At 37.6% G+C, this 24,895-nt stretch overlaps 1 protein-coding gene across 11 annotated transcripts in view; it reads right to left on the bottom strand.

Annotated features, from left to right (window-relative positions):
• The window catches only part of SNX7 (sorting nexin 7), a 163,999-nt gene that overhangs the window by 81,465 nt on the left and 57,639 nt on the right, over positions 1 to 24,895 (bottom strand). For 8 of the 11 annotated variants that reach the window (XR_015160555.1, XR_015160557.1, XM_086391372.1 and 5 more), the window contains exon 7: positions 22,985 to 23,071. The exons of the other annotated variants lie outside the window; for them this stretch is intronic. Coding sequence is in view for 6 of the 8 variants with exons in the window: in XM_086391372.1 (XP_086247498.1) it covers positions 22,985 to 23,071 (87 nt within the window). In the remaining 2 variants the exon portion in view is untranslated. The remainder of the gene's footprint in view (positions 1 to 22,984; positions 23,072 to 24,895) is intronic. 11 annotated transcript variants of the gene reach the window in all.

Below are 24,895 nucleotides of genomic sequence, written 5' to 3'. Positions count from 1 at the left end.
TACTCTGGAATAAACTTATGAAAAAGTATAGAAGACCTTTATGGAAAAAACATTCTAAAACTTTTTTATCAAGAGATTATCAAAGAAGACAAATAAAGTATGGTTTCTAAAAATTATTCTACCTTAAATCTTCTATGTAGTACCTCCTTCAATTTCAGATTAAGTACCAGTTCCTCAGATAGTTCTTATCAGAACAGCATTTATGTACAGTGTAGGTATTTTTTCACTATTCTCTCCCTCTCAGTCCGCTGTTCCTCTGCTTAACATTCATTAGGACAACCATTTTATGTATGTTTATGCAATTTCCTGTTACAATATAAGTTGTAACATGAGCCATGTTACATGTTTGACCATTCTATCCTTAGTACTTACTACTTAGAAATGTGATAAGTATTTGTAGAACAAATTAATGATTTCAGAAAGGTGAAATATTAGTAACAAATCTAGTCTTGTTTCACCACTCCTTTCCAAGGACTGTTTTATTACACTGTGAAACACCACAGAAACTTACAAGCTGCCTGTACCTTATCCTAAAGGTGTGTATCACCAAAATTTCTGAGCAAAATAATACAACTTGAGGATAACAGCTATTCTTACTTAAGAATATCTTCACTTTTTTCTTTTTAAATAGTTTCTCTATTATTGCCTTTTACGGAAAAAAATAACCATTCAATCTATTTATTCAAATGCTAAAAATTTCTCTTCATAATCAGAATAGCTGAGGAATTATCATTTTGAAAGTCCTTGAAAATAATATACCTAAATAAAAAGACTTAGATTGCTACTCCATCAGAAGACAATAGAAAATTCTAAAATTCAGTTCTAATCTGACAGCTACCTCTTCTTAACAAGTATTAATTAAATTGCAGGGGAGGGAGAAGAGGGCTCTTAACAATAAAATTACATTATTTTCTGATTTGTGAGAGAGGTAAGATGTGTCTGAAAAATTAGATGCTTGATTATACAATGCTGCTCAAGCATACATGTGATTACCACACGTGCGTACCTTTTTTATATACTTTATAATACACACTTTTCTTTAAAAGTAGAAACCTCTCTTCCTGAAATTCACTGCCAATTTTATTATCCAAATGTAACTTGTTCAGTAAAACACAATGCTTTTTCTTAAAATGACAAATTAAGTCATAAAACACCCACAAACGGAGTTGACACATCACCTTTCAAGTCAGTACCTCCAACACCATTAACATCCTTCAAATAAGGAAGAATCATGACACTGGAGGCAACAGAAAGCCAATTATTTAAACAGCCCCATTTTAGGAAGTATAGTGATCTCCTCTGCACAACAGAAGCACAGTAAAAACATACAAGACAGAAGAGGATTAATTTTTCCTACTGTTTCCCTGAGCCCTATTAATATAAACCTTTAAAAAAGAAATGATATGGCTCCTGAAAAAAAAATTTTAATCAAGTCTTTTAATTCTTTAGGTATAATTTCCTATATTTGTTTCGGAAGAACATAATTGAAGCCTAGAAAAATGATATGCCATACTATCATTAGGTTTCAATAAAGTTAAAAATTATTTCAAAGCCAAATCTAAACATTTCTTTTATAGACCTTCACAGATCAGTTTTCTGCCATTAAATATTTTATTCACTACTTAACCAAACAATATCTCTCATATTATTCAATTCTCACTACATATCCATTAATATAAATATTATTTTCCCATTTTACTAACAAGAAAAAGGAATGCTTATTGCAGTTTGTTACTTTTTTATAACTTTCTCCCAGAGTTACCACGTCCCCTAATTTGTTATCCTACTCTACTATATTACAAAATTCCATAAGGGGTCTATGAATTTCAGGACATACATTATTAGACAGCTCATAGGCTACATGAAGGAACTTCCATTTATATTTAACTCTTTTTTATTGGGGGCTTCCAGGTGGCTCAGTGGTAAAGAATCTGCCTGCAGGAGACACAAGAGATGCAGGTTTGATCCCTGAGTTGGGAAGATCCCCTGAAGAAGGAAATGGGGAACCATTCCAGTATTCTTGCATGAGAAATCCCATGAACAGGGGAGCCAGTTGACAAAAAACATTATATTAGTTTCAAGTGTCCAACAAAATTATTTGATATATGTACATATTGAGAAATGATTACCATAACATGGATGTCTAGCTAACATCCATTACCACACATATTTACCGTATTTCTTTCTTGTGATGAGATCTATTGAACTTTTAAGATTTGCTCTCTTAGCAATTCAAATATACAATAGAGTATTATTAATTATAGTTACCACCCTATACATTACATTCCCATCACTTATTTGATAACTGGAAGTTTGTACCTTTTGACCACCTTCTATTTAACTCATGTAATGTTTTTAACTTACATGCATAGTTTATAATAAAGATAAAATATATAAATATAGTAGTGTAAGTAGAGATAATTTGTAAATTTAAAATATACACATGTGGGGAGATGTGCTCAAAAATATTTAGGTGATAGATCAAAAAGTCTAGTGACTGAAATGTTATCTTTGCTGACGTAGTGTGTACATTAGACTTGTAATCAAGTGAATTCTTGAGTTTTTTTCAGACATTAATCTCTTTTCTGTCTGAATCCCTATCAAAGATAAGAAACAAAGTTGACAAGAAATTAGCTAACTTGTCCAAGACTGAACAATTAATAATGAACTATCAAAACTGAATAGCCTCTGGTTCGGCAATTTCATTTTTAGGTATTTATTCCACAGATCTACTGGCACACACAAAATAATGCATGCACAAGGTATTCACTGAAGCACTGCTTATAGTAGCAAAAGGTTAAAAATAAATTTTCACCAGTAGGAGTCAGATTAAATAAATTCTGGTACACACATATATCAGAAGATCATATAGCTATAAAAGACTAATAGCTGAAATTATCTAAGATGTGTTACATTAATAAAGAAAAGTACAGAAATATTTATAGCATATTATTACATTCATTAAAAGTAAAATCAGAATGTATATTTGTATTTGTTGCACATCCATACAGTAACTTGGAAGGCTACAAAAGTAACTAACGGCAGCATGCACGTAAGTGGGAGTGGGAATTGGGGAGATAGCATATAAGATGGGAAGGAGACTTCATTAAATGTGTGTTTTAAAATTTATGAATATTGAACCATGTGAATTTATTATGGGCTTTCCAGGTGCCTCAGTGGTAAAGAATCTGCCTGCCAAAGCAGGAGACGCAGATTTGATCCCTGGATCAGGAAGATTCCCTGGAGCAGGAAATGGCAATCCACCCCAGTATTCTTGCCTGGAAAATTCCATGGACAGAGTTGCAGGGTAGGCTAATAGTCCATGGGGACGCAAAGAGACGGACATGACTGAGCGCACACACACACACACACATTCAAATAAATCATTTTGGTGGGTTTTAAGCAACATGCTAATTGCTTATGTTAGAGATCAAGAAATATATTTCTGGGAACACTGAAATGTTGACATTTTAATATTCTATAAATGAGCACTGGTGGTTGGAGATAACATTTGAGGGACAAGTACAGGGACTAAAAATGAGACACAGACACAGAGACTCTGAGCTCCCTCTTTCTGGTTGTTGAACTGTATAACTATATCACTTCTTCCAATGAAAAAAGAATATTAGATGACTTAAAAGAGTGTTGAAGATGCATGTGGAAGTGCAAAAGGTGATATGTCTACATTAGTAAGTCATTTAATGTATATATTGAAGAATCACACATTCATATATGTATGTGATCTTAAACGTATGTAAGTAAATTAATCTAAACATCATAACTAAAAAATTGACATTGGATGAAAATCTTGTCTGCTGGTGTGGGATCATCTTTGGGAAATTTATGCCAGGGTAACCTTACATGTGCATTTCTACATGTGACAGTGATGACCATATGTGGCATACATGCATGCCCCTGTTGCATCCTCATTAATGGGATATGAAGAATGTGTCCAGCATTTTCCTGGTGCCAGGGGCTGTGATAGGTCTTTTAATGCATTAGAGATTTGTTCTGAACCCATTTTTTTGTCCTTTCTCTTACTCATTTTAGATTAAAAGCTTCTCCATCAAAGGGTTTTAGTAGCAACAGAACCTGCCTCCAGGAAGGACAGAATCTGCAAGTTTGCAGTTTATTTTGAAACTGCACCTGGGGATCCAAAACTCTTACCCTGCTGCCCAGCCATGCTGCTACTGAGAACCACTGACATACACTGTGCCTCCTTAACTCATTTCACATTCTCTTCCTTTTTTTTTTTTTTTTTTTTTTTTACTGAGAGATAAGCAAGCCAGGTCAATTTACTCTAAAATTCATACCATTAAAACTGCCAACTCACTATCACAGAATATTTCAAATCACCAATAATGTCCTGTGGCAGGCATGGCAACAAGACTTTACATTGAGTAAAAACTCTAAATGATCCATAATAGTCATCTGAAGCATGTTGATAAGGATCTTTTCAGATGTTACCTTAGAATATAGTTTTCAAGTTACTGGCACAATTTCTGGAGTCCTGCTTCAACAACCTCTACACATGCAATATTGAGCCAATAACTTTTCTCTGTACCTCAGTTTTCACATTTGTAAAATGAGGAAAGTTATACTATCTACCTCAATGTATTGTGTGAGACTTAAATAAGGCATTTAGAGTACTTAGAATCCTGCCCAGCAGATGGTAAGTGCTTAAAGAATATTAGCTCTTATTATCATCATCATCATCCATTAGTTTTAGTTTAACATACTGACCTGGTTAAAATAAAATTCTATATAATAATTCCCTGAAAGAAGGAAAGAAACTTCAGCTTTCTGAAATCACAGCTCTACATGCTCCAAATGTGCTTCCAAGTTGCAATTTCTGATTTATTGTGATTCTAAATACATATATTTTGGAAGGGATTTTTTTAAAAATCGCTAGATTCTTAAAATTCCTTTTTTGTTTTGATCTTCGTAGGCTATAATTATTATCTACATTCATAGTCTTATACCCTAATAGACTTCAAACTCATCTATTGGGGGGAAAAAGTATTTATAAGAGACCAGGGAGTACAGTGCCAGGTTATAGTTCTGGTTCTATTATTTAACTAACTATCACTGTGGACAAATTACTTAACTTTTCTGATCAAAATCTCCCTACTAGCACCTTGGTTTATGCCACTCTCATCTCCTTACTATCGCACTGGACTCAACAGTCTTTTGCTTCCCATGCAGAAACAAAGTGAGCACTTGAAAGCAGCTGTCAGTTCTTCCTTTCCCCTTTCACTTCCCGAACAATTCAGTCCTAAAGCTTATTTGGTAATGCAGAGCAAGGATGGTGTCCATGCTGGTGGAGGAAGAGAGGCAAAGGCAAGGCGGCCCAGAGCAGGATGTGAAGGTCTTGGCAAGATGATAAGGTCATCCCTGCAAAGAGTGGTCCAGAATGGGAAGTAACAACCCAGTCAGGGGGAGAAAGTGCATAGTCCATGTAGGCAGCATGGGGGAGCCGAGGCCAGCATGGAACAAGATCCTAGAGCAGAAAAGAGGATGCCCCTCTTCCCCGTGGTTGCGGTCCAGTGGGGTGAGGTGAGGAGTACCTCCACTTAGGAAGGAAGATGACATGAGTTATGCAAGATGGTTTACAAACAGAAAATCAATCAAATAAGTTGATATGTAAAGGATAATGAGAGTCTGTTTCTCATAGTCAGAAAAGGAACTAACTACAAATATGGAAAGAAAGAAAACTAGAATGAACTCTCATGGTACCGGGTTTAAGTTAGAGGTGTTGGTATGAAATTGTTGTTTTTAATATATATAAATAGACAATTCAATATAGATAGAAAAACATGTGATTATACAGAAACGTTTTGTATCTATGTCCACTCAGATCTCAGAATAATGATATCCAAAAAGCAATGAACATATCTAATGCCAAGATATTAATACTATGCCCTAAACATACTTTTTTCCACAAATACTAACCAGGGCTTGTTAGACAAATGGCTGATTCCAGGGCTCAGGCAAGAAAAGTGCAAGAAGAGACCAGATTGTCTTGTTGTACCAGAAAGAAACAAAGAATGATGGGAATGTGTCAAAAGGTAATAAAAATGTTTGAAGATGGTGCCATTTGCCCAACTGGTCCTACTAGTCAAACAGGCAATTAATATATCAAAATACATAGGCATAGTAAAGGACTAAAATCCACTGACTGAAATAGAAAACCACACACACACACTCACACAAACATATTAATTTAAATTTTAATGTAAGGTAAGGAATCAAGTAATTATACAGCCTCAAAGGTGCACCCGAAAAAATGTTTACTACTTCTAAAGAGAAAGGAGTGATTTTACAATGGAGAAGCTGGGCACACACCATCTTAACCAAGTGGAACCAAAGAGTATATTGTTCAGTTCAGTAGCTCAGTCGTGTCTGACTCTTTGCGATCCCATGTAAGGCCTCCCTGTCCATAACTAACTCCTGGAGTTCACCCAAACTCATGTCCATTGAGTGGGTGATGCTGTCCAAACAACTCATCCTCTGTCATCCCCTTCTCCTCCTGCCCTCAGTCTTTCCCAGCATCAGGGTCTTTTCCAATGAGTCAGCTCTTCGCATCAGGTGGCCAAATATTGGAGTTTCAGCTTCAACATCAGTCCTACCAATGAACTTCAATGAACACCATCTCCTTTAGGATGGACTGGTAGGATCCCCTTGCAGTCCAAGGGACTCTCAAGAGTCTTCTCCAACACCACAGTTCAAAAGCATCAATTCTTCGGTGCTCAGCCTTCTTCACAGTCCAACTCTCACATCCATACATGACCACAGGAAAAACCATAGCCTTGACTAGACGAACCTTTGTTGGCAAAGTAATATCTCTGCTTTTGAATATGCTATCTAGCTTGGTTATAACTTTCCTTCCAAGGAGTAAGCATCTTTTAATTTCATGGCTGCAATCACCATCTTTCAATGATTATGAAGCCCCAAAAAATAAAGTCTGCCACTGTTTCCACTGTTCCCCAATCTATTTGCCATGAAGTGATGGGACCAGATGCCATGATCTTAGTATTCTGAATGTTGAGCTTTAAGCCAACTTTTTCACTCTCCTCTTTCACTTTCATCAAGAGGCTTTTTAGTTCCTCTTCACTTTCTGCCATAAGGGTGGTGTCATCTGCATATCTGAGGTTATTGATATTTCTCCCTGCAATCTTGATTCCATCTTGTGCCTTCTTCCAGCCTAGCGTTTCTCATGATGTACTCTGCATAGAAGTTAAATAAGCAGGGTGACAATATACAGCCTTGACGTACTCCTTTTCCTGTTTGGAACCAGTCTGTTGTTCCATGTCTAGTTCTAACTATTGCTTCCTGACCTGCATACAGGTTTCTCAAGAGGCAGGTCAGGTGGTCTGGTATTCCCATCTCTTTCAGAATTTTCCACAGTTTATTGTGATCCACACAGTCAAAAGTTTTGGCATAGTCAATAAAGCAGAAATAGATATTTTTCTGGAAGCTTCTTGTTTTTTTGATGATCCAGCGGACATTGGCAATTTGATCTCTGGTTCCTCTGCCTTTTCTAAATCGAGCTAGAACATCTGGAAGTTCACGATTCACGTATTGCTGAAGCCTGGCTTGGAGAATTTTGAGCATTACTTTGCTAGCATGTGAGATGAGTACAATTGTGCAATAGTTTGAGCATTCTTTGGCATTGCCTGTATTTGTTAATGGGACAAATAAATATCATGTGCTACCAAACACATAGATCACAGCATCACTTGAAAATATTCCTGTCAAATTTTGACAATTTAATCATAAGGAAGTATCAAACAAGTTACTGTAACTGGCCTGCAATCTTTAGCATAAATGGTCACAAAAGTCAAGGGAGGGAATTCACAACTCTTGGCTGATTGATAATATAGGCCTCAATTTTCTCATCTACAAAAATGAGACTCAGGTATGCCTACCTTATTAGATCAGATCAGTCACTCAGTCATGTCTGACACTTTGCGACCCCATGAATCGCAGCACACCAGGCCTCCCTGTCCATCACCAACTCCCGGAGTTCAGTGAGACTCATGTCCATTGAGTCAGTGATGCCATCCAGCCATCTCATCCTCTGTCGTCCCCTTTTCCTCTTGCCCCCAATCCCTCCCAGCATCAGAGTCTTTCCCAATGAGTCAACTCTTCACATGAGGTGGCCAAAGTACTGGAGTTTCAGCTTTAGCATCATTCCTTCCAAAGAAATCCCAGGGCTGATCTCCTTCAGAATGGACTGGTTGGATCTCCTTGCAGTCCAAGGGACTCTCAAGAGTCTTCTCCAACACCACAGTTAAAAAGCATCAATTCTTCAGCGCTTAGCCTTCTTCACAGTCCAACTCTCACATCCATACATGACCACAGGAAAAACCATAGCCTTGACTAGACGAACCCTTGTTGGCAAAGTAATGTCTCTGCTTTTGAATATGCTATCTAGTTTGGTCATAACTTTCCTTCCAAGGAGTAAGTATCTTTTAATTTCATGGCTGCAGTCACCATCTGCAGTGATTTTAGAGCCCAGAAAAATAAATTCTGACACTGTTTCCACTGTTTCCCCATCTATTTCCCATGAAATGATGGGACCGGATGCCATGATCTTCGTTTTCTGAATGTTGAGCTTTAAGCCAACTTTTTCACTCTCCACTTTCACTTTCATCAAGAGGCTTTTGAGTTCCTCTTCACTTTCTGCCATAAGGGTGGTGTCATCTGCATATCTGAGGTTATTGATATTTCTCCCGGCAATCTTGATTCCAGCTTGTGTTTCTTCCAGTCCAGTGTTTCTCATGATGTACTCTGCATGTAAGTTAAATAAACAGAGTGACAATATACACCCTTGACGTACTCCTTTTCCTATTTGGAACCAGTCTGTTGTTCCATGTCCAGTTCTAACTGTTGCTTCCTGACCTGCAGAAATGGTATGGACCTAACAGAAGCAGAAGATATTAAGAAGAGATGGCAAGAATACACAGAAGAACTATACAAAAAAGATCTTCATGACCCAGATAATCACGATGGTGTGATCACTCACCTAGAGCCAGACATCCTGGAATGTGAAGTCAAGTGGGCCTTAGAAAGCATCACTATGAATAAAGCTAGTGGAGGTGACAGAATTCCAGTTGAGCTATTCCAAATCCTGAAAGATGATGCTGTGAAAGTGCTGCACTCAATATGCCAGCAAATTTGGAACACTCAGCAGTGGCCACAGGACTGGAAAAGGTCAGTATTCATTCCAATCCCAAAGAAAGGCAATGCCAAAGAATGCTCAAACTACTGCACAATTGCACTCATCTCACATGCTAGTGAAGTAATGCTCAAAATTCTCCAAGCCAGGCTTCAGCAATATGTGAACCGTGAACTTCTTGATGTTCAAGCTGGTTTTAGAAAAGGCAGAGGAACCAGAGATCAAATTGCCAACATCCGCTGGATCATGGAAAAAGCAAGAGAGTTCCAGAAAAACATCTATTTCTGCTTTATTGACTATGCCAAAGCCTTTGACTGTGTGGATCACAATAAACTGTGGGAAATTCTGAAAGGGATGGGAATACCGACCACCTGATCTGCCTCCTTATAGTATTACGCATTGTATGTATGTGTGCATGCTAATTCGCTTAGCATGTCCATGAGATTCTCCAGGTAAGAATACTGTAGTTAGTTGTCATTTCCTCTTTCAAGGGATAGTAAACGTAAGCTATTGGCACAGTGCCTGTCATATAATAGGGATGAAACAAATGCTAAATATGCTTCAGAAAGGAAAACAAGAGAGAGAGTCTAGAACCTCTTTGAAAATTGAACGGAACTTTGGGGCATTACCCAGTAAGTTTTTTTCCCTACTGACTAAGATTTAGTAGGAAGAAAAAGTTTACTTTCCAAAACCAAGAAATATAGTAAATCAAAATGCAGTTAATTTAGTCATATGGCACTGTACTAGAAGAGAATTTCTAGTTCTTTGTAGGATTAGGCTTTTTTTAATTTTTAGAAGTAATATTTAGAAACGATTCATACTTTAAATTATGTTTTATGATACCATTACATATTTTATAGAATATTAGTCTTTTATACTTTCTTCTTCTAACTTACCAAAATTTTTACTGACACAAACTCTAGATTTATAAACATTAATTCATCTTCAAAAAAAGTTTCTTCAAAGTAAGCATTATTTCTGCATGTTCATGGGTAAAGAATACTAAATGTCTGATTAAAGTCACAAGTTAAGTAAAGGCAAATCAAAGCCCTCTCCAGGCTTCAGACTCCCAGTGTGTTCCTGCTCTAAGCATAATCAAATATTTATTGAGCGCCCAGGCAGGGCTGGGAGTGAAAGAGATATGTAAGATGGACCCTTAGGACACATTTCCTATTAACAAAAAGTCTAAATTAAAAGAAATTGAATCTATTTTGAGTTTCTATATGGGACAGCTGTTTAAACTATTATATCTATGGTAGGCAGACCTCCACAAACCAAGCCACGAGTCCACAAGGACACTATAAGTAGAATTTCTTAAATCCTGAGAAGAAATGACTGGAATTTTAAACTATTCCTTTTACTTATCCGTCTGTTATTTTTCTGTTGCAGTCAAGACAGTGGGGAGAAAAAAAAAAGTTCCTACAGAAAGACACAGAGCTCACAACCCTCCCTTAGAAAGCCGTTTACCATAATGTTCCACTGCCTCTCCTATGGCACAGTATTTCATTTTCTCCTCCACCAACTTCATCCACCCTCACCCACCACAAAGGTACACAGGCCTTATTCATCAAGACCGTAAGTTTATATGTTCCGTTTTCGAATCAGTAAACCTTAATAAAGCACTAACTTCGTTAGCAAATTTTATGGGTAAAAATTTTGGAAGTAGTACAATATTTTCACTTCACCATCAGACATCTCCTGACTAATTTTCTGGGTTAATACAGTTAACACAAGTAGTTTGATGTTCAAGTTTGTGTTCACATCAGATATGCTGGGGTTGGAGGATTCTTTAAAAAATAAGAACACATTTTGGAGGTGGGAGGTCAAAAATATGTTTGAAAAAGTGTGATCTTTGAAATTATCTGGAACATTTTACTTCAGTCATTAAATTTATTATTTCTGTTCCATTTTAGATTTAAGATGGCCTCCAAAACTAGATCCTACAACTACTTTAAAGGAGCAGTGAGCTGCAGTTGAGCGGCGCTGGAGCCACTGGAGCGGCAGATAGGAGATACCCCACGTCCAAGGTCAGGAGCAGAAGCCATGAGATACCGAACATCGAAATTCAGGAGCAGTGGATGTGCTTCTCTGGACTGGCTATGAGGAGATACCCCACATCCAAAGTCAGAGAAACCCCAGTAAGATGAGAGTAGGGGCGAATTTGCATTTAGAGTGAAACTCGATTCCTACCAAAGATGCTCAGAGGGCTCAAACAAACCTTGTGCTCACCAGGACCCAGGGACCCCACAGAGACTGAGACAGAACTGTGTTTGAGTGTCTCCTGTGGCAGTACTGGTCAGCAGTGGACTGCCACAGGGACAGGGGCTCTGGGTGTAGCAGACGTGGGACGTGGGTATGGCAGAAGCCCTCTTGAAGGAAGTCGCCATTAACGCGAAATAGACTCTTGGAGGGTACAAACAGAACCTTGTGCACCAGGATCCAGGAGAAAGGAGCAATGATCCCACAAGAGACTGACCCAGACTTGCCTGTAAGTATCCAGGAGTCTCCAGCGGAGGCGTGGGTTGGTGGCGTAGCAGTACATGCATGGGATCTTTTGAAGGAGGTCACCATTATCTTCATTACCTCCACCATAGTTTGGCCCCAGTTAAATAGCAAGGAGAGAACTCCATGAACAGTATGAAAAGGCAAAATGGTAGGATACTGAAACAGGAACTCCCCAGGTTGGTAAGGGCCCAATATACTACTAGAGATCAGTGGAGAAAAAACTCCAGAAAGAATGAAGGGATGGAGCCAAAGTAAAAACAATACCCAGTTGTGGATGTGACTGGTGATACAAGCAAGGTCCCATGCTGTAAAGAGCAATATTGCATAGGAATCTGGAATGTTAGATCCATGAATCAAGGCAAATTGGAAGTGGTCAGTCAGGAGATGGCAAGAGTGAATATTGACATTCTAGGAATCAGCAAACAAAAATTGACTGGAATGGGTGAATTTAACTCAGGTGACCATTATATCTACTAAGGTGGGCAGGAATCCCTTACAAGAAAGGAGTAGCCATCATGGTCAACAAAAGAGTCTGAAATGCAGTACTTGGATGCAATCTCAAAAATGACAGAATGATCTCTGTTCGTTTCCAAGGCAAACCATTCAGTATCACAGTAATCCAAGCCTATGTCCCAATCAGTAATGCTGAAAAAACTGAAGTTGAACAGTTCTATGAAGACCTACAAGACCTTTTAGAACTAACACCCAAAAAAGATGTCCTTTTCATTATAGGGGACTGGAATGCAAAAGTAGGAAGTCAAGAAACACCTGGAGTAAAAGGCAAATTTGGCCTTGGAATAAGGAATGAAGCAGGGCAAAGGCTAATAGAGTTTTGCCAAGAGAACTCACTGGTCATAGCAAACACCCTCCTCCAACAACACAAGAGAAGACTCTATACATGGACATCACCAGATGGTCAACACTGAAATTAGATTGATTATATTCTTTGCAGCCAAAGATGGAGAAGTTCTACACAGTCAGCAAAAACAAGACCTGGAGCTGACTGTGGCTCAGATCATGAACTCCTTATTGCCAAATTCAGTCTTAAATTGAAGAAAGTAGGGAAAACCACTAGACCATTCAGGTATGACTTAAATCAAATCCCTTATGATTATACAATGGAAGTGAGAAATATATTTAAGGGACTAGATCTGATAGACAGAGTGCCTGATGAACTATGGACAGAGGTTCAGACATTGTACAGGAGACAGGGATCAAGACCATCCCCCTGGAAAAGAAATGCAAAAAACCAAATGGCTGTCTAAGGAGGCCTTACAAATAGCTGTGAAAAGAAGAGAAGTGAAAAGCAAAGGAGAAAAGGAAAGATAGAAGCATCTGAATGCAGAGTTCCAAAGAACAGCAAGGAGAGATAAGAAAGCCTTCCTCGGTAATCAACGCAAAGAAATAGAGGAAAACAAAACAATGGGAAAGACTAGAGACGTCTTCAAGAAAATTAGAGATACCAAGGGAACATTTCATGCAAAGATGGGCTCGATAAAGGACAGAAATGGTATGGACCTAACTGAAGCAGAAGATATTAAGAAGAGATGGCAAGAATACACAGAAGAACTCTACAAAAAATATCTTCATGACCAAGATAATCACGATAGTGTGATCACTCATCTAGAGCCAGACATCCTGGAATGTGAAGTCAAGTGGGCCTTAGAAAGCATCACTACTGACAAAGCTAGTGGAGGTGATGGAATTCCAGTGGAGCTATTCCAAATCCTGGAAGATGATGCTGTGGAAGTGCTGCACTCAATATGCCAGCAAATTTGGAAAACTCAGCAGTGGCCACAGGCTGGAAAAGGTCAGTTTTCATTCCAATCCCAAAGAAAGGCAATGCCAAAGAATGCTCAAACTACTACACAATTGCACTCATCTCACATGCTAGTAAAGTAATGCTTAAAATTCTCCACGCCAGGCTTCAGCAATACATGAACTGTGACCTTCCAGATGTTCAAGCTGGTTTTAGAAAAGGCAGAGGAACCAGAGATCAAATTGCCAACATCTGCTGGATCATCGAAAAAGCAAGAGAGTTCCAGAAAAACATCTATTTCTGCTTTATTGACTACGCCAAAGCCTTTGACTGTGTGAACCACAGCAAACTGTGGAAAATTCTGAAGGAGATGGGAATAGCAGACCACCTGACCTGCCTCTTGAGAAATCTGTATGCAGGTCAGGAAGCAACAGATAGAACTTGACATGGAACAACAGACTGGTTACAAATAGGAAAAGGAGTACATCAAGGCTGCATATTGTCATCCTGCTTATTTAACTTATATGCAGAGTACATCATGAGAAACGCTGGGCTGGAAGAAGCACAAGCTGGAATCAAGATTGGCCTGAGAACTATCAATAACCTCAGATATGCAAATGACATGACCCTTATGGCAGAAAATGAAGAAGAACTAAAGAGCCTCTTGATGAAAGTGAAAGAGGAGAGTGAAAAAGTTGGCTTAAAGCTCAACATTCAGAAAACTTAAGATCATTACATCCGGTCCCATCACTTCATGGCAAATAGATGGGGAAACAATGGAAGCAGTGACAGACTTTATATTCTTGGGCTCCAAAAGTACTGCAGATGGTGACTGCAGCCATGAAGTTAAAAGACACTTACTCCTTGGAATAAAAACTGTGCCCAACCTAGACAGCATATTAAAAAGCAAAGACATTACTTTGCCAACAAAGGTTCGTCTAGTCAAGGTTATGGTTTTTCCAGTAATAATGTATGGATGGGAGAGTTGGACTATAAAGAAAGCTGAGTACCGAAGAACTGACACTTTTGAACTGTGGTGTTGAAGAAGACTCTTGAGAGTTTTTGGACTGCAAGGAGATCCAACCAGTCCATCCTAAAAGAGATCAGTCCTGAGTATTCCTTGGAAGGACTGATGTTGAAGCTGAAACTCCAATATTTTGGCCACCTGATGCAAAGAGCTAACTCATCTGAAAAGACCCTGATGCTGAGAAAGATTGAAGGTGGAAGAAGAAGGGAACGACAGAGGATGAGATGGTTGGATGGCATCACCAACTCAATGGACATGAGTTTGGGTAAACTCCGGGAGTTGGTGATGGACAGGGAGCCCTGGTGTGCTGCAGTCCATGGGCTCACAAAGTGTTGGACATGACTGAGCAACTGAACTGAACTGAACTGAAGTAGATAAAGACAATAGCACAAAGGGAAAACAAAAGTAGGGGGAAAACAAGGTAAATCCAGGGGTGAGTTAGAAACAAAAAACACATCAGCCAGATAGAAGTGGATCAGAATTGGGGTTCTCAACATTCTAGAAACTAATGTAAAGAGTGGGATAAAGAGTGTGCTAGGAATAGGTATAAAACTGAAGATGTGCACACACTGAAAACAAGTTAATGGCTCCAGAGAAATTAAATCCTATTGCTGGTGCTGATAAATAAATGAATCATTTCTCAGGGGTCCTCATAAAGAAAAACTTAATTAGTAAGTATACAGTGATGCTGATGCTTATAATAAAGAGATTAATGTTTCTCTTTTTTAAAATGTCCTTTATTACAAATCAATGGTACAATGCCAAATGCAGTTTAGTAAAACAACTGTTGGAGTAAAAATCACAAACTTTTTAAGGGTCAGTATATATTCATATACATTTTAAATTATATATTCAATTGCCCAGTGATCAGGTGGGGCAACGGGAGCAGTCACTATTTAACTCAAGATAATTACTACGTCATTTTTTTTTTAAGCAGTGTAATGATCTAACAAGCAGGATTACAGTTACCACTTTCCAAACTTTGAATGAGACATCAATATATATTTCAAATACACAATATTTACAATCTACCTAGTTAGGTACTAAACTCATAGTATTCACGGGCTGACTTAACTACACTCTAAGGAAGGTATTACCCACAACTTTTATAGTTGAGAAAACTAAAGCAAGGAGAATGTAAGTAACTTGTCCTAAACTATAAAGGCACACAATGCTATGGCTAAAATCACATGCAAGTCTACAACTGGGTTTAAGATCTTTTATTAAACACTTTTCAGATACTGCTCTACTTGCAATCCCATGAGATAAATAACAGAGGAGAAAAGTAACCTGATAAAATTCCCAATAAAGATCTCAGGCTCAACAGGCTCTTATTCATAGAACTGACATGATTTTTGCTTTTTAATCAAATACTTATTATTACCCTCTACAAGTTTATATAAATAGCAGCACATGGACTTTTTTTTCCAACCATTTGAACCAATGATGCCCTGAATGAGAGGCCTGCCAGTGGTGGTTCAGAGGGAGAGGGATTCTAGGCACTGCCTGGAACTTTGTTCTGGGAGGAGAGGCTACTGAGGGCTTTCATCACTCATTCACCCGGATTCCCAACCAGTAGTGTGTCTACAACTCCAATGTACAGCTACACTGTGTATGTGAGGCACATATTTATTAACTATTTACTTCAAATCCATTCCCCATTCTCCCTCTTACTACATGTAAGAGCCCCAGTTTGTTTGTTTTTATTGTTTAGGTTTTTGCATCAGAGGGCAGCTTCGAGCTGGTCCAATTCAGTACTGATGGTCACATTTCTACTCCAAAGTACTAGTTTGATCATGGTCTCACCATAAGATATGAGAAAAAGTCTGCTGGATATCTTCTAGGATAAACTGATAAAACGAAACATACACAAAGAAAGTCCTTTCTTCTTTCACTGGATAGCACCATGTCTTTCATGGCTGTGTGAGTGTGTATATATGTACCTATGCATATCATCTGTGTTCATGAGAAACCCATGTAGAAGCAAATAGACACAAAAGAAGCGGAGAGAGAAAAATAGACACTAGAAAATGAGGCCTATAGAAAGGAATCAATTTGTTAAAAAATCAGGGGAGAGAAGTGAAATAACAAATATCCAAGAAAAGGTAGAGCCAACCTCTGCCCTGACTACCAAAAAAAAAAAAGAAAACTATGTCAATGTTATTTCTTCAAAGTTTAAAAAGCATTGAGTACAGTATCAAGAACATTTCAAGATTAATAACCACAATTTGAGATGGGAGTAAAAAACTGGTTCAAAAATAGCAACTCACAAGAAGCAAGGACCAGATTAAATAAATTTGGTGTCTGTTTGTATCTTCTGAATGTGGCTATATGCAAATCCAAACTGTAACGATCTTATGAAAATGCATTTTTTATTTTTGTTCACATAAATATACTGCTAAACGGCTATGGCATTATATCTAGATCCAACTCTCAGATTCCATGCACATATTGCTAAATGTCAAATGTATTCATATGCATTTATATTTGAATGCTGCTTTGAGTGGCAAATTATAAATCATCCATTCAAAAATAAAAATAAAAATAAAATGGATATGCAGCATTATTTAGCAGCACAGATGAACCTTATTTATCTTACAGTTAAACAGTGAAATGAATAAGCATTTTCAAACAGAAGCTCTGACTCTGAAAACTTATAACTAAACTGCAAAAACCACAAGTTCCTCCAAATATTTGAGTTTTCCTCAAAATCTCAGTACTGTTATACCTTCATCTTCACAGGCAGAGTTTTCCTTACTTTGACTGAATATCTGTTCTTTAATATCTTCTTTATCAGAGCATATATGTCTCAATGTCTATTAAAATATCTTATTATCTACATTTACCTTATTCTGTATCAAATTGTTTTACAAATACCTCATAAACAGAGAAGTCATTAAAAAAGTTGAATGACCCTAAGTAAATCTGTTTGAAAGTGAAAATGCAAGTCGCTCAGTCATGTCTGACTCTTTTGCAACTCCATGGACTATACAGTCCATGGAATTCTCCAGGCCAGAATACTGGAGGGGGTAGATTTTCCCTTCTCCAGGGGATCTTCCCAACCCAGGGATCGAACCAAGGTCTCCCACATTGCAGGTGGATTCATTACCAGCTGAGCCACAAGGGAAGCCCAAGTAAATCTGTTTAGTTCTTCTTATCGGTCAAATTACCTACCTCCAGCCAAAGCTATATAAATTCCCTTTCCTTCTCATAGCTAGCCATCTCATCTCTGATTTTTTTTTTGTTGGAATATATCATGGCTCAATCCTATGAAGTCCTGGGGCCTCTTTTTCTCATCCTTTAGTGATCTGAACAAATGTCATAGCTTTAACTACAACTTATCTGCTAGTAATTTCCAGCTGGGTCCTCCTTGACCTCTGGATTTTTATACAGATTTCCATACGTCCCTGCTCAACACCTCACTTGGTTATCTCCAGGCACACCAACTTCATACACTCAGATCTGATTTACTCACCTTCTCCATGTTCTTCCCAAAGTCTTTGCCATTTCAGTGCCAACACTTAACTCCCACTTGCTTGGTTTGAAAACCGTGGTATAATCCTTGTTCACTCACAATTCATAGTGCACCAAATAGCAACAGCTGTATCTGCAAAATATCCTCAGAATCTGACCACTCCACACTACTTCTGCCCGGGTTCAAGCTAGGGTGTGCCCTGGGATTGGAAGAGCTAGTCTCCAGCTCTGGCCTCCCGTTCCATGCACACCCAACATATGCATTACCTTTCGTCTTTCCCAAGCATGGTAGTCATTTTAGAACAAGTCTTACCATGTCACTCCTCCTTTCCACTGTCATCTTCCTAACTTATTGAGACCAAATCTTATAATCTTACACTATCTGACCCCTGCTTACCACTCCAACCTCGTTTCCCACAGCTCTTCTGCATCCTCATTCCACTCCAGCAACACTGGTCTCCTTGCTTTGCAAGAAACATACAGGCATAACTCCACTTTGCATGTACTGTCCCCACTGCCTGACATGTTCTGCCAGGTATTTACGGAGCTCAAGACCTCAACTTTCTGGGGTTTTACATAAACAGCTTCCTGGTAAGACCTTTCCTGACCCCTAAATTTAAATCACACTGCTCCCCAACATTGCCTCTTCTCCATACTTATCATATGTGACAATACACTATAAATTTTATTTGTTGCTTTTGTCTCTGTCTCCAGAATTTAGGACTCACTAGGGTCTTTCTTGACCATTTTCTCCCTAGTGCCTGGATTAGTGTCTCTTATATGTTAAGTACCCAACAACATTTGATAAAATGTTTCACTGAATATTCTGCCTTAAATGTTGTCTCATCATGACATAAAGTTGCACATCTCCAATTTTCTTCTTCCCTTACATGCTACAGTTCAGTTTATTGAGCCACAATCTGCTTTCCTTACAAGCTAGAAATGTCAAGGGTCACTAAGAACTTGAAACAAGGGCCACTCTCATTCTTTACATGCTTCACATTCTATCTCCCACCTCTCTCAAATTTCTCTTCTCAGCAACTCTGCAACCACTGCTTCAGTTCAGGCACTTGCTGGAACCACACAGTCCAAAGGATAAAGCCCATATGCTTCATCCTGACAAATAAGGCTCCTTTCTGATCTGACTGCAACCCACCTTTAGAGCTACATCCTGCAACAGGATTCTTCTGCACCACATTCTTCAGCATCCTGCTCACTACACATCAAACAAGGTTCCTCACATTGTTTCAGCTTTTACTACTTTTCATAATAGCCACTCACTAGTCTTCAAGGAACAATTCCTTACTCGTTTTACAGGACCCAACTCAAGTGTTAAACTTTTGTAAAGCCATCAAAATAACCACAGCTAACAACCACTGAGTGCTTTCTATTCATATGATCCAAATAACTGACTTGCATTTTATCACTAAATCCTTAACAAGGCTATTAGAAAAGCACTAATAATCTCCCCCTTTATACAAGATAAAATGAGGCTTTAAAATGTTAGGAAACGTGTCTTAAGATTTAATAAGCAAATAAGACAGGATTTGATCCTACATCTATCTAACCCCAAAGTCTAAATGACAAAACACTAAATGAACAGCTGAACTGACCTCCACATGAGTATTCTAGTCTTTATTAAGTTGAGGTCATTTTGAAACCATTAATTTTATTGTTGTGAGACAAGAAGTACAAACCACAACTCTAAGAAGCAGCCACTTTGCAGCTACCCAGGTAATAAATCAAGGAATTCACTCTAAAACAATTATTTTGGTTTGCAGGAAAGCATATAATTTTTGTGGGCATATTTATGTGATGAGAAAAACTAATAATAATGCCAGAATTGCCAGTTTACAGCACATACAAAGTTATAGGCAAGATAAAAGATAAGAGCCTTGCATTCACATGGCACGTAGCCCACATAAAGATCATCTGATATGTCTAACATGACCTCTGGAATGTTAGTCACATCAGGGCTCTATTTCCACCCAATAATTATAATTCCTCTAGTCTTTGCCCTCCTTGGCAGAGCTTCATTTCACTGTCCTTTGCATTATGAGCTGCTTTGTCGGGTTTGCATATAACATCCCACCCAAAGGTGACTTTGATGAGCCTCTGAAGGCATCCCCAGCAGGTCTCCATAGAAATGGCCCCAGGGTTGTCTCCAAAGTGGCCCTGCTTGAGTTGCCATGGTAAACAACCAGGATAGATTGCTCTATTCAGTTCTCTGCCAGGGTCGCCATGGTGACTGCAAAGGAGGGCTCCTTAGAAGGACCTCACAAGGGCACGTTTCCATGGTGACCCTATCCTGCATATTTCTAAGCAACTTCCCTTTGGTTGTTCTGTGACCAATCACAGCAGGTTCATTTTGAGAGTAACCCTGGAAGGTTGCCTCCAAAGATATCATCATAACATAGGTATTTCAAAGTGAGGTCTATAAATAAATAAACGACATGAAAATGTAAGTGGAACCATTCACAAATCATCAAATTAGTGCCTGTGCATTTTAGGATCTGTTTCTGATAGGTAACAAAAAAATACTTGTAATGTCTTTGTTAAACATCTCTGTTTCAAATCTTAATAAAAATTATCTTACAGAATAATGCAGATAATTAAAGTTCTAAATTTCTCCCATCTCACAGCATAGAATCTAACTAGGTAAAAAAATACTTTATAGTGGACATGTCTCTCTCTCACACACACACAATGAAAGCAAAAATACAGATGGCTCATCAGGTTATAACGGGATATCAAGGAAATTTTTATAGAGCAAAAAGACAAAATATTTGCAAGTCAAATGAAAAGAAAAAACGTGTTTTTTAGTTGAGTTGGGAAAGCCTAGCCATATTTGGGCCTAAGCTATGTTTTCCTGTATTTCTGTGGTTGGAACAATCCCAACTACTCTTCCTTTCAATTTAAAATACGAATATAAGCCATTCTGAACAGATGCTTGGTTTTTAAGCCATTTTACTATTCTCCTGAAACTTTAAAATACTGTACTTTTTTCTAGTATCTAGTCAAGGGCAAATTTTTATCTAATCACAAACTTCAACATCTCATGAATTTATATATCTTTAAAAACTATTTAACAAGTTAAAAAATTCTACAGTTCCAATGATACAATTATAATTTTGTATTACATGTGCTCACCCATTTTTGTTCCTTCCAGTTGATCCTTTAAGCTAAAAAATATATATGTACATATATACATATATATATATATATATTGCTTATTGTAGAGTTTCCCAAGTGGTGCAGTGGTAAACAATCACCTTACCAATGTATCACATGCAAGAGATGAGTGTTCAATCCCTGGGTTGGGAAGATCCCCTGGAGCAGGAAATGGCAACCCACTCTAGTATTCTTGCCTGGAAAACTTCAAGGACAGAGGAGCCTTGTGGGCTGCAGACCATGGGGTGGCAAAGGGTCAGACATGACTGAGCAGCTGAGCACATCCCTTATTATATTGAAAAGGTTAATCTTGGTTTTCCTCTTTTTTCTCCTTTACTGAGGTTAAAGGAAATGATTTTCCCCTCAAGCACTGGTTTCATTTATTCTACATTTTGTTTCTCTCTTTCACAGATTCCATTCTCCTACTCTGTCCATAACAGCGTACCACTCCCCACTCATGTTCCATTCAGGAGAATAAACTTAAGTTTGAAAAATAAATATAGTTAAGAAAGATGAGGATAATTCATAATCATTATTTAGTGAAATCTCAACATTTAACACAAACTCTGATTTTGTAGAGACATTGTCTCAAGCCTTCAATGTTTTATGAATCAGAGCAATCATTGCAATTCTTATTCATTCACAATTATTTATTCATTGTCCACCATGTACCAGGCATTGTTCTTTGGGCTGAGAATGCTTCAGGAAACAATTAAAAAATTCCTACCCTTAGAGTATTTAGGTTATGGACAGGGGAAAACCGAAAGAAAGAGAAGATAAAAGGAAAATCAGTAAGACTATCATCTTTTGTGTCAGAAAATTATTAAAGCTAGAGAGAAAATTAGAGCAGGGAAGAGAGAGGTTAAGCCCCAAGCCAAGTTGGGATGGGCAGTAATAGTACTATGGATTAACAGAGGGGGGGAGGGGCGGATTTTAAGGATTCACCCATTCAGATGACATAAGTGTACTCTAACTTCTTAAATTAAAAATAAAATTAGGGAAATCTCTTCCATAGAGAATTCAATGAGCAATTTTTCCTACACTTATACTTGCTCTGAGAAGCAGCATGGTCTGAGGCAGGCAAGTGATCCCATCACCTCCAGTGCTACCACTGTTTCAAGAACTGTACAAATTTGGGCAAGTTACTCTACCTTTCAACCCTCCTCCTCAATTTTAAAATGATAATAACAATTCTGATCAGATAGTGTTACTCTGAAAATACACAAAGACAATAAAATATATATACTAACCTATTCCGGGTGAAAAATATAATGTCTGAAAATTGCTTTCAAATATTTCAGGAAAAAAAATGAGTAAAGAGGTAAAAAAAAAAAACTGGGTAAAATGTTGGGAATTAATGAAACCCAGTGATAAATATATGAGTTTATTATATTATTAGATCTTTTTCTATGTTTAAAAATTTCCATAAAAACGTATTTTATGGAAAGAATTAAACTTGAAAACAAATATACTTCCTTTGTAAAGATGTTTATAATAACTAGAAAGTAATAAGAATACCAATTTAGCTTATAAAATTTTCTTATAAAACTAGTAAAAAATAGATTTATGTACTGAGTACTTACTAATCATCTGGAACAATGTTAAGTTCTTTTTTCCATACCTTATTCAAACATTTTAATTTTACAAAATTAACTTCATATTTTACTCACTGTAAGAAAAAATGTAAGACAGAAAGGCAGAAAAGCATCTTAAGTTTACAGACTCACATGGTACGCAACGTATAATCAATTTTCAGAAGGAATTTTAGCATCAGTTACTGAATGCTTAAAACAAGCATGTAATAGAGCTAATAAAAATCTTAGACAATGAATTCTACATGATTATAACAAGAAAATTAAAAACTTACCAGATCAGTATCTGCCTTTTTGGACGTCAAAGCTTCAACTTTGGAATCCAGTTCTGCCTGTATTTGGTCTCTTCTTTTCATGACAGCCTTTGTATTAAAACACAGGAAGGAAATAGGCTGTACTTTGTTTTAATAATCTTTGCATAGCAAAAATATACATTTGAGAATACAAGTAGCGTCTCTTCCCCAGGCCATCAGTCCATCTGGGGGTATAATGCCTTAAAATGTTTTTAATCTCTAAAAGCTAAACAGATAGCAAGTACTTAAAAGAAACTTGTTCATAAATCTTCTATTAGTTTTCCCAATGTACATCTTACTGATTTAAGTATTTTATGTACAAAATACAAATGTTTTGGTGGTGTACTCTAGGCACGCACAGTTCTTCAAAAAGACCAAAGAACAAAATAAATTAACAACAACAAAAAAATCAGTAGAAGCACTGGAAATTCATGCTGTGGTGTAAACTAGTTGCAGCTGTGAATGCATATGCACCACACATCTCAAAGTACCTACAATCAGCCTTCTTACCGGACTCCAAAAGCTAATAGCTAAACAAAGTCAGTTACAGTGGGGAATCAAAATGGAAGTATGCATTCACATCTTAAGATTTTATTTTAGCTTAAAATATATGTGTTAACCAATTAGCCAAGCTTTTAAGGAAGAAAGATGGCCTCTACTCTGACTGATAGGAGTTCCACCTTATTTACTTGAATAATCATGATTTTATGTTTCAGTTAAAACACCCCTGTGAAGACATTTAAGTACAGAATTCATCTACATCTTTTACGATGTTTTCCAGCATTTTACAATGTCTTTCCCTTGGTGACTCACTTTTCTTCTAGACAGTCTACCTGGGCTTTGCAGATGCAAAGACTATTTGTACCCATATTTCACTGGTTTTCACAGTATTAATTAAATAGTGAAATTGTAATAATGAACACAAGTGGCCTAAACAGTTCAAGGCAAAAATAAAACTAACCCTGAGTAAGCAAACAGTTCAACCAGGAAGAGTGGAGTTGTAGGACGTATAAGAGAAGAACCTTAACGTGGTACAGGTCTTTTGGGTGTTTTCAGAGGAAGAAAAGAACCTAAACCGCAAATCAGTTAAATGGAACCAAACAAGCTGGCTATATAGTATTTGTGTGAAAATTGAGTCATTAAGGATAGAAAGCTGACTTTCCAAGTGGTGCTGGTGGTAAAGAATGTGCCTGCCAATGCAGGAGATGTAGAGATGAGGGTTTGATCCCTAGGTCAGGAAAATCCCTTGGAGGAGGACATGGCAACCCACTCCAGTATTCTTGCCTAGAGAATCCCTTGGACAGAGGAGCTTGGTGGGCTACAGCCCAAGGGGTTGCAGAGAGTTGGACATGACTGAAGTGACTGAGCACAGCACAGCACACAAGGATAAAAAGCATCCTGAAAATAACTCACCCGACTTTTGTGCCTGGTGGAATCACTCTTAATATGTTCAAAAGAGATTAACATCTCTCTTGTGTTCAAAGAAATGAATAGAAAATTCAACTAATTGTCACAAATTCTTTTATATTTACTTCAATGTTTAATTGCCATTAATGGCAGGAATTCCTTCCTTTTTCTAACCCAAATGGCACATGCAATAATTTAGTCCCATTAAGATCTGTTTCCATCAATATGAAATATTGTGCTTCATATAGATAGAAATATTTTAAGTAAGAGGTGGCTTCAGAAGACAACTAGTAAAAACAGCAAAAATTTAATCCTTTTGTCAAATCATATACTTTTCATTATTTTAGCTCACACTGAAGAAAATATTCAATATAAAACAGAAACAGATCTGCAATGTAAGTGCTACTGATTATACCCTGGGAACCTACAAAATAATACAATCAAATGGGGACTTATAAAATAATTCAATTCTGGTTGCTATTATCA

This window comes from Bos grunniens, chromosome 3 (genome assembly GCF_055505025.1).
Source record: "Bos grunniens cultivar Pamir isolate PY7600 chromosome 3, Bosgru_T2T1.0, whole genome shotgun sequence".
Lineage (NCBI taxonomy): Eukaryota > Metazoa > Chordata > Mammalia > Artiodactyla > Bovidae > Bos > Bos grunniens.
This window is presented reverse-complemented; position numbering and strand designations above follow the sequence as displayed.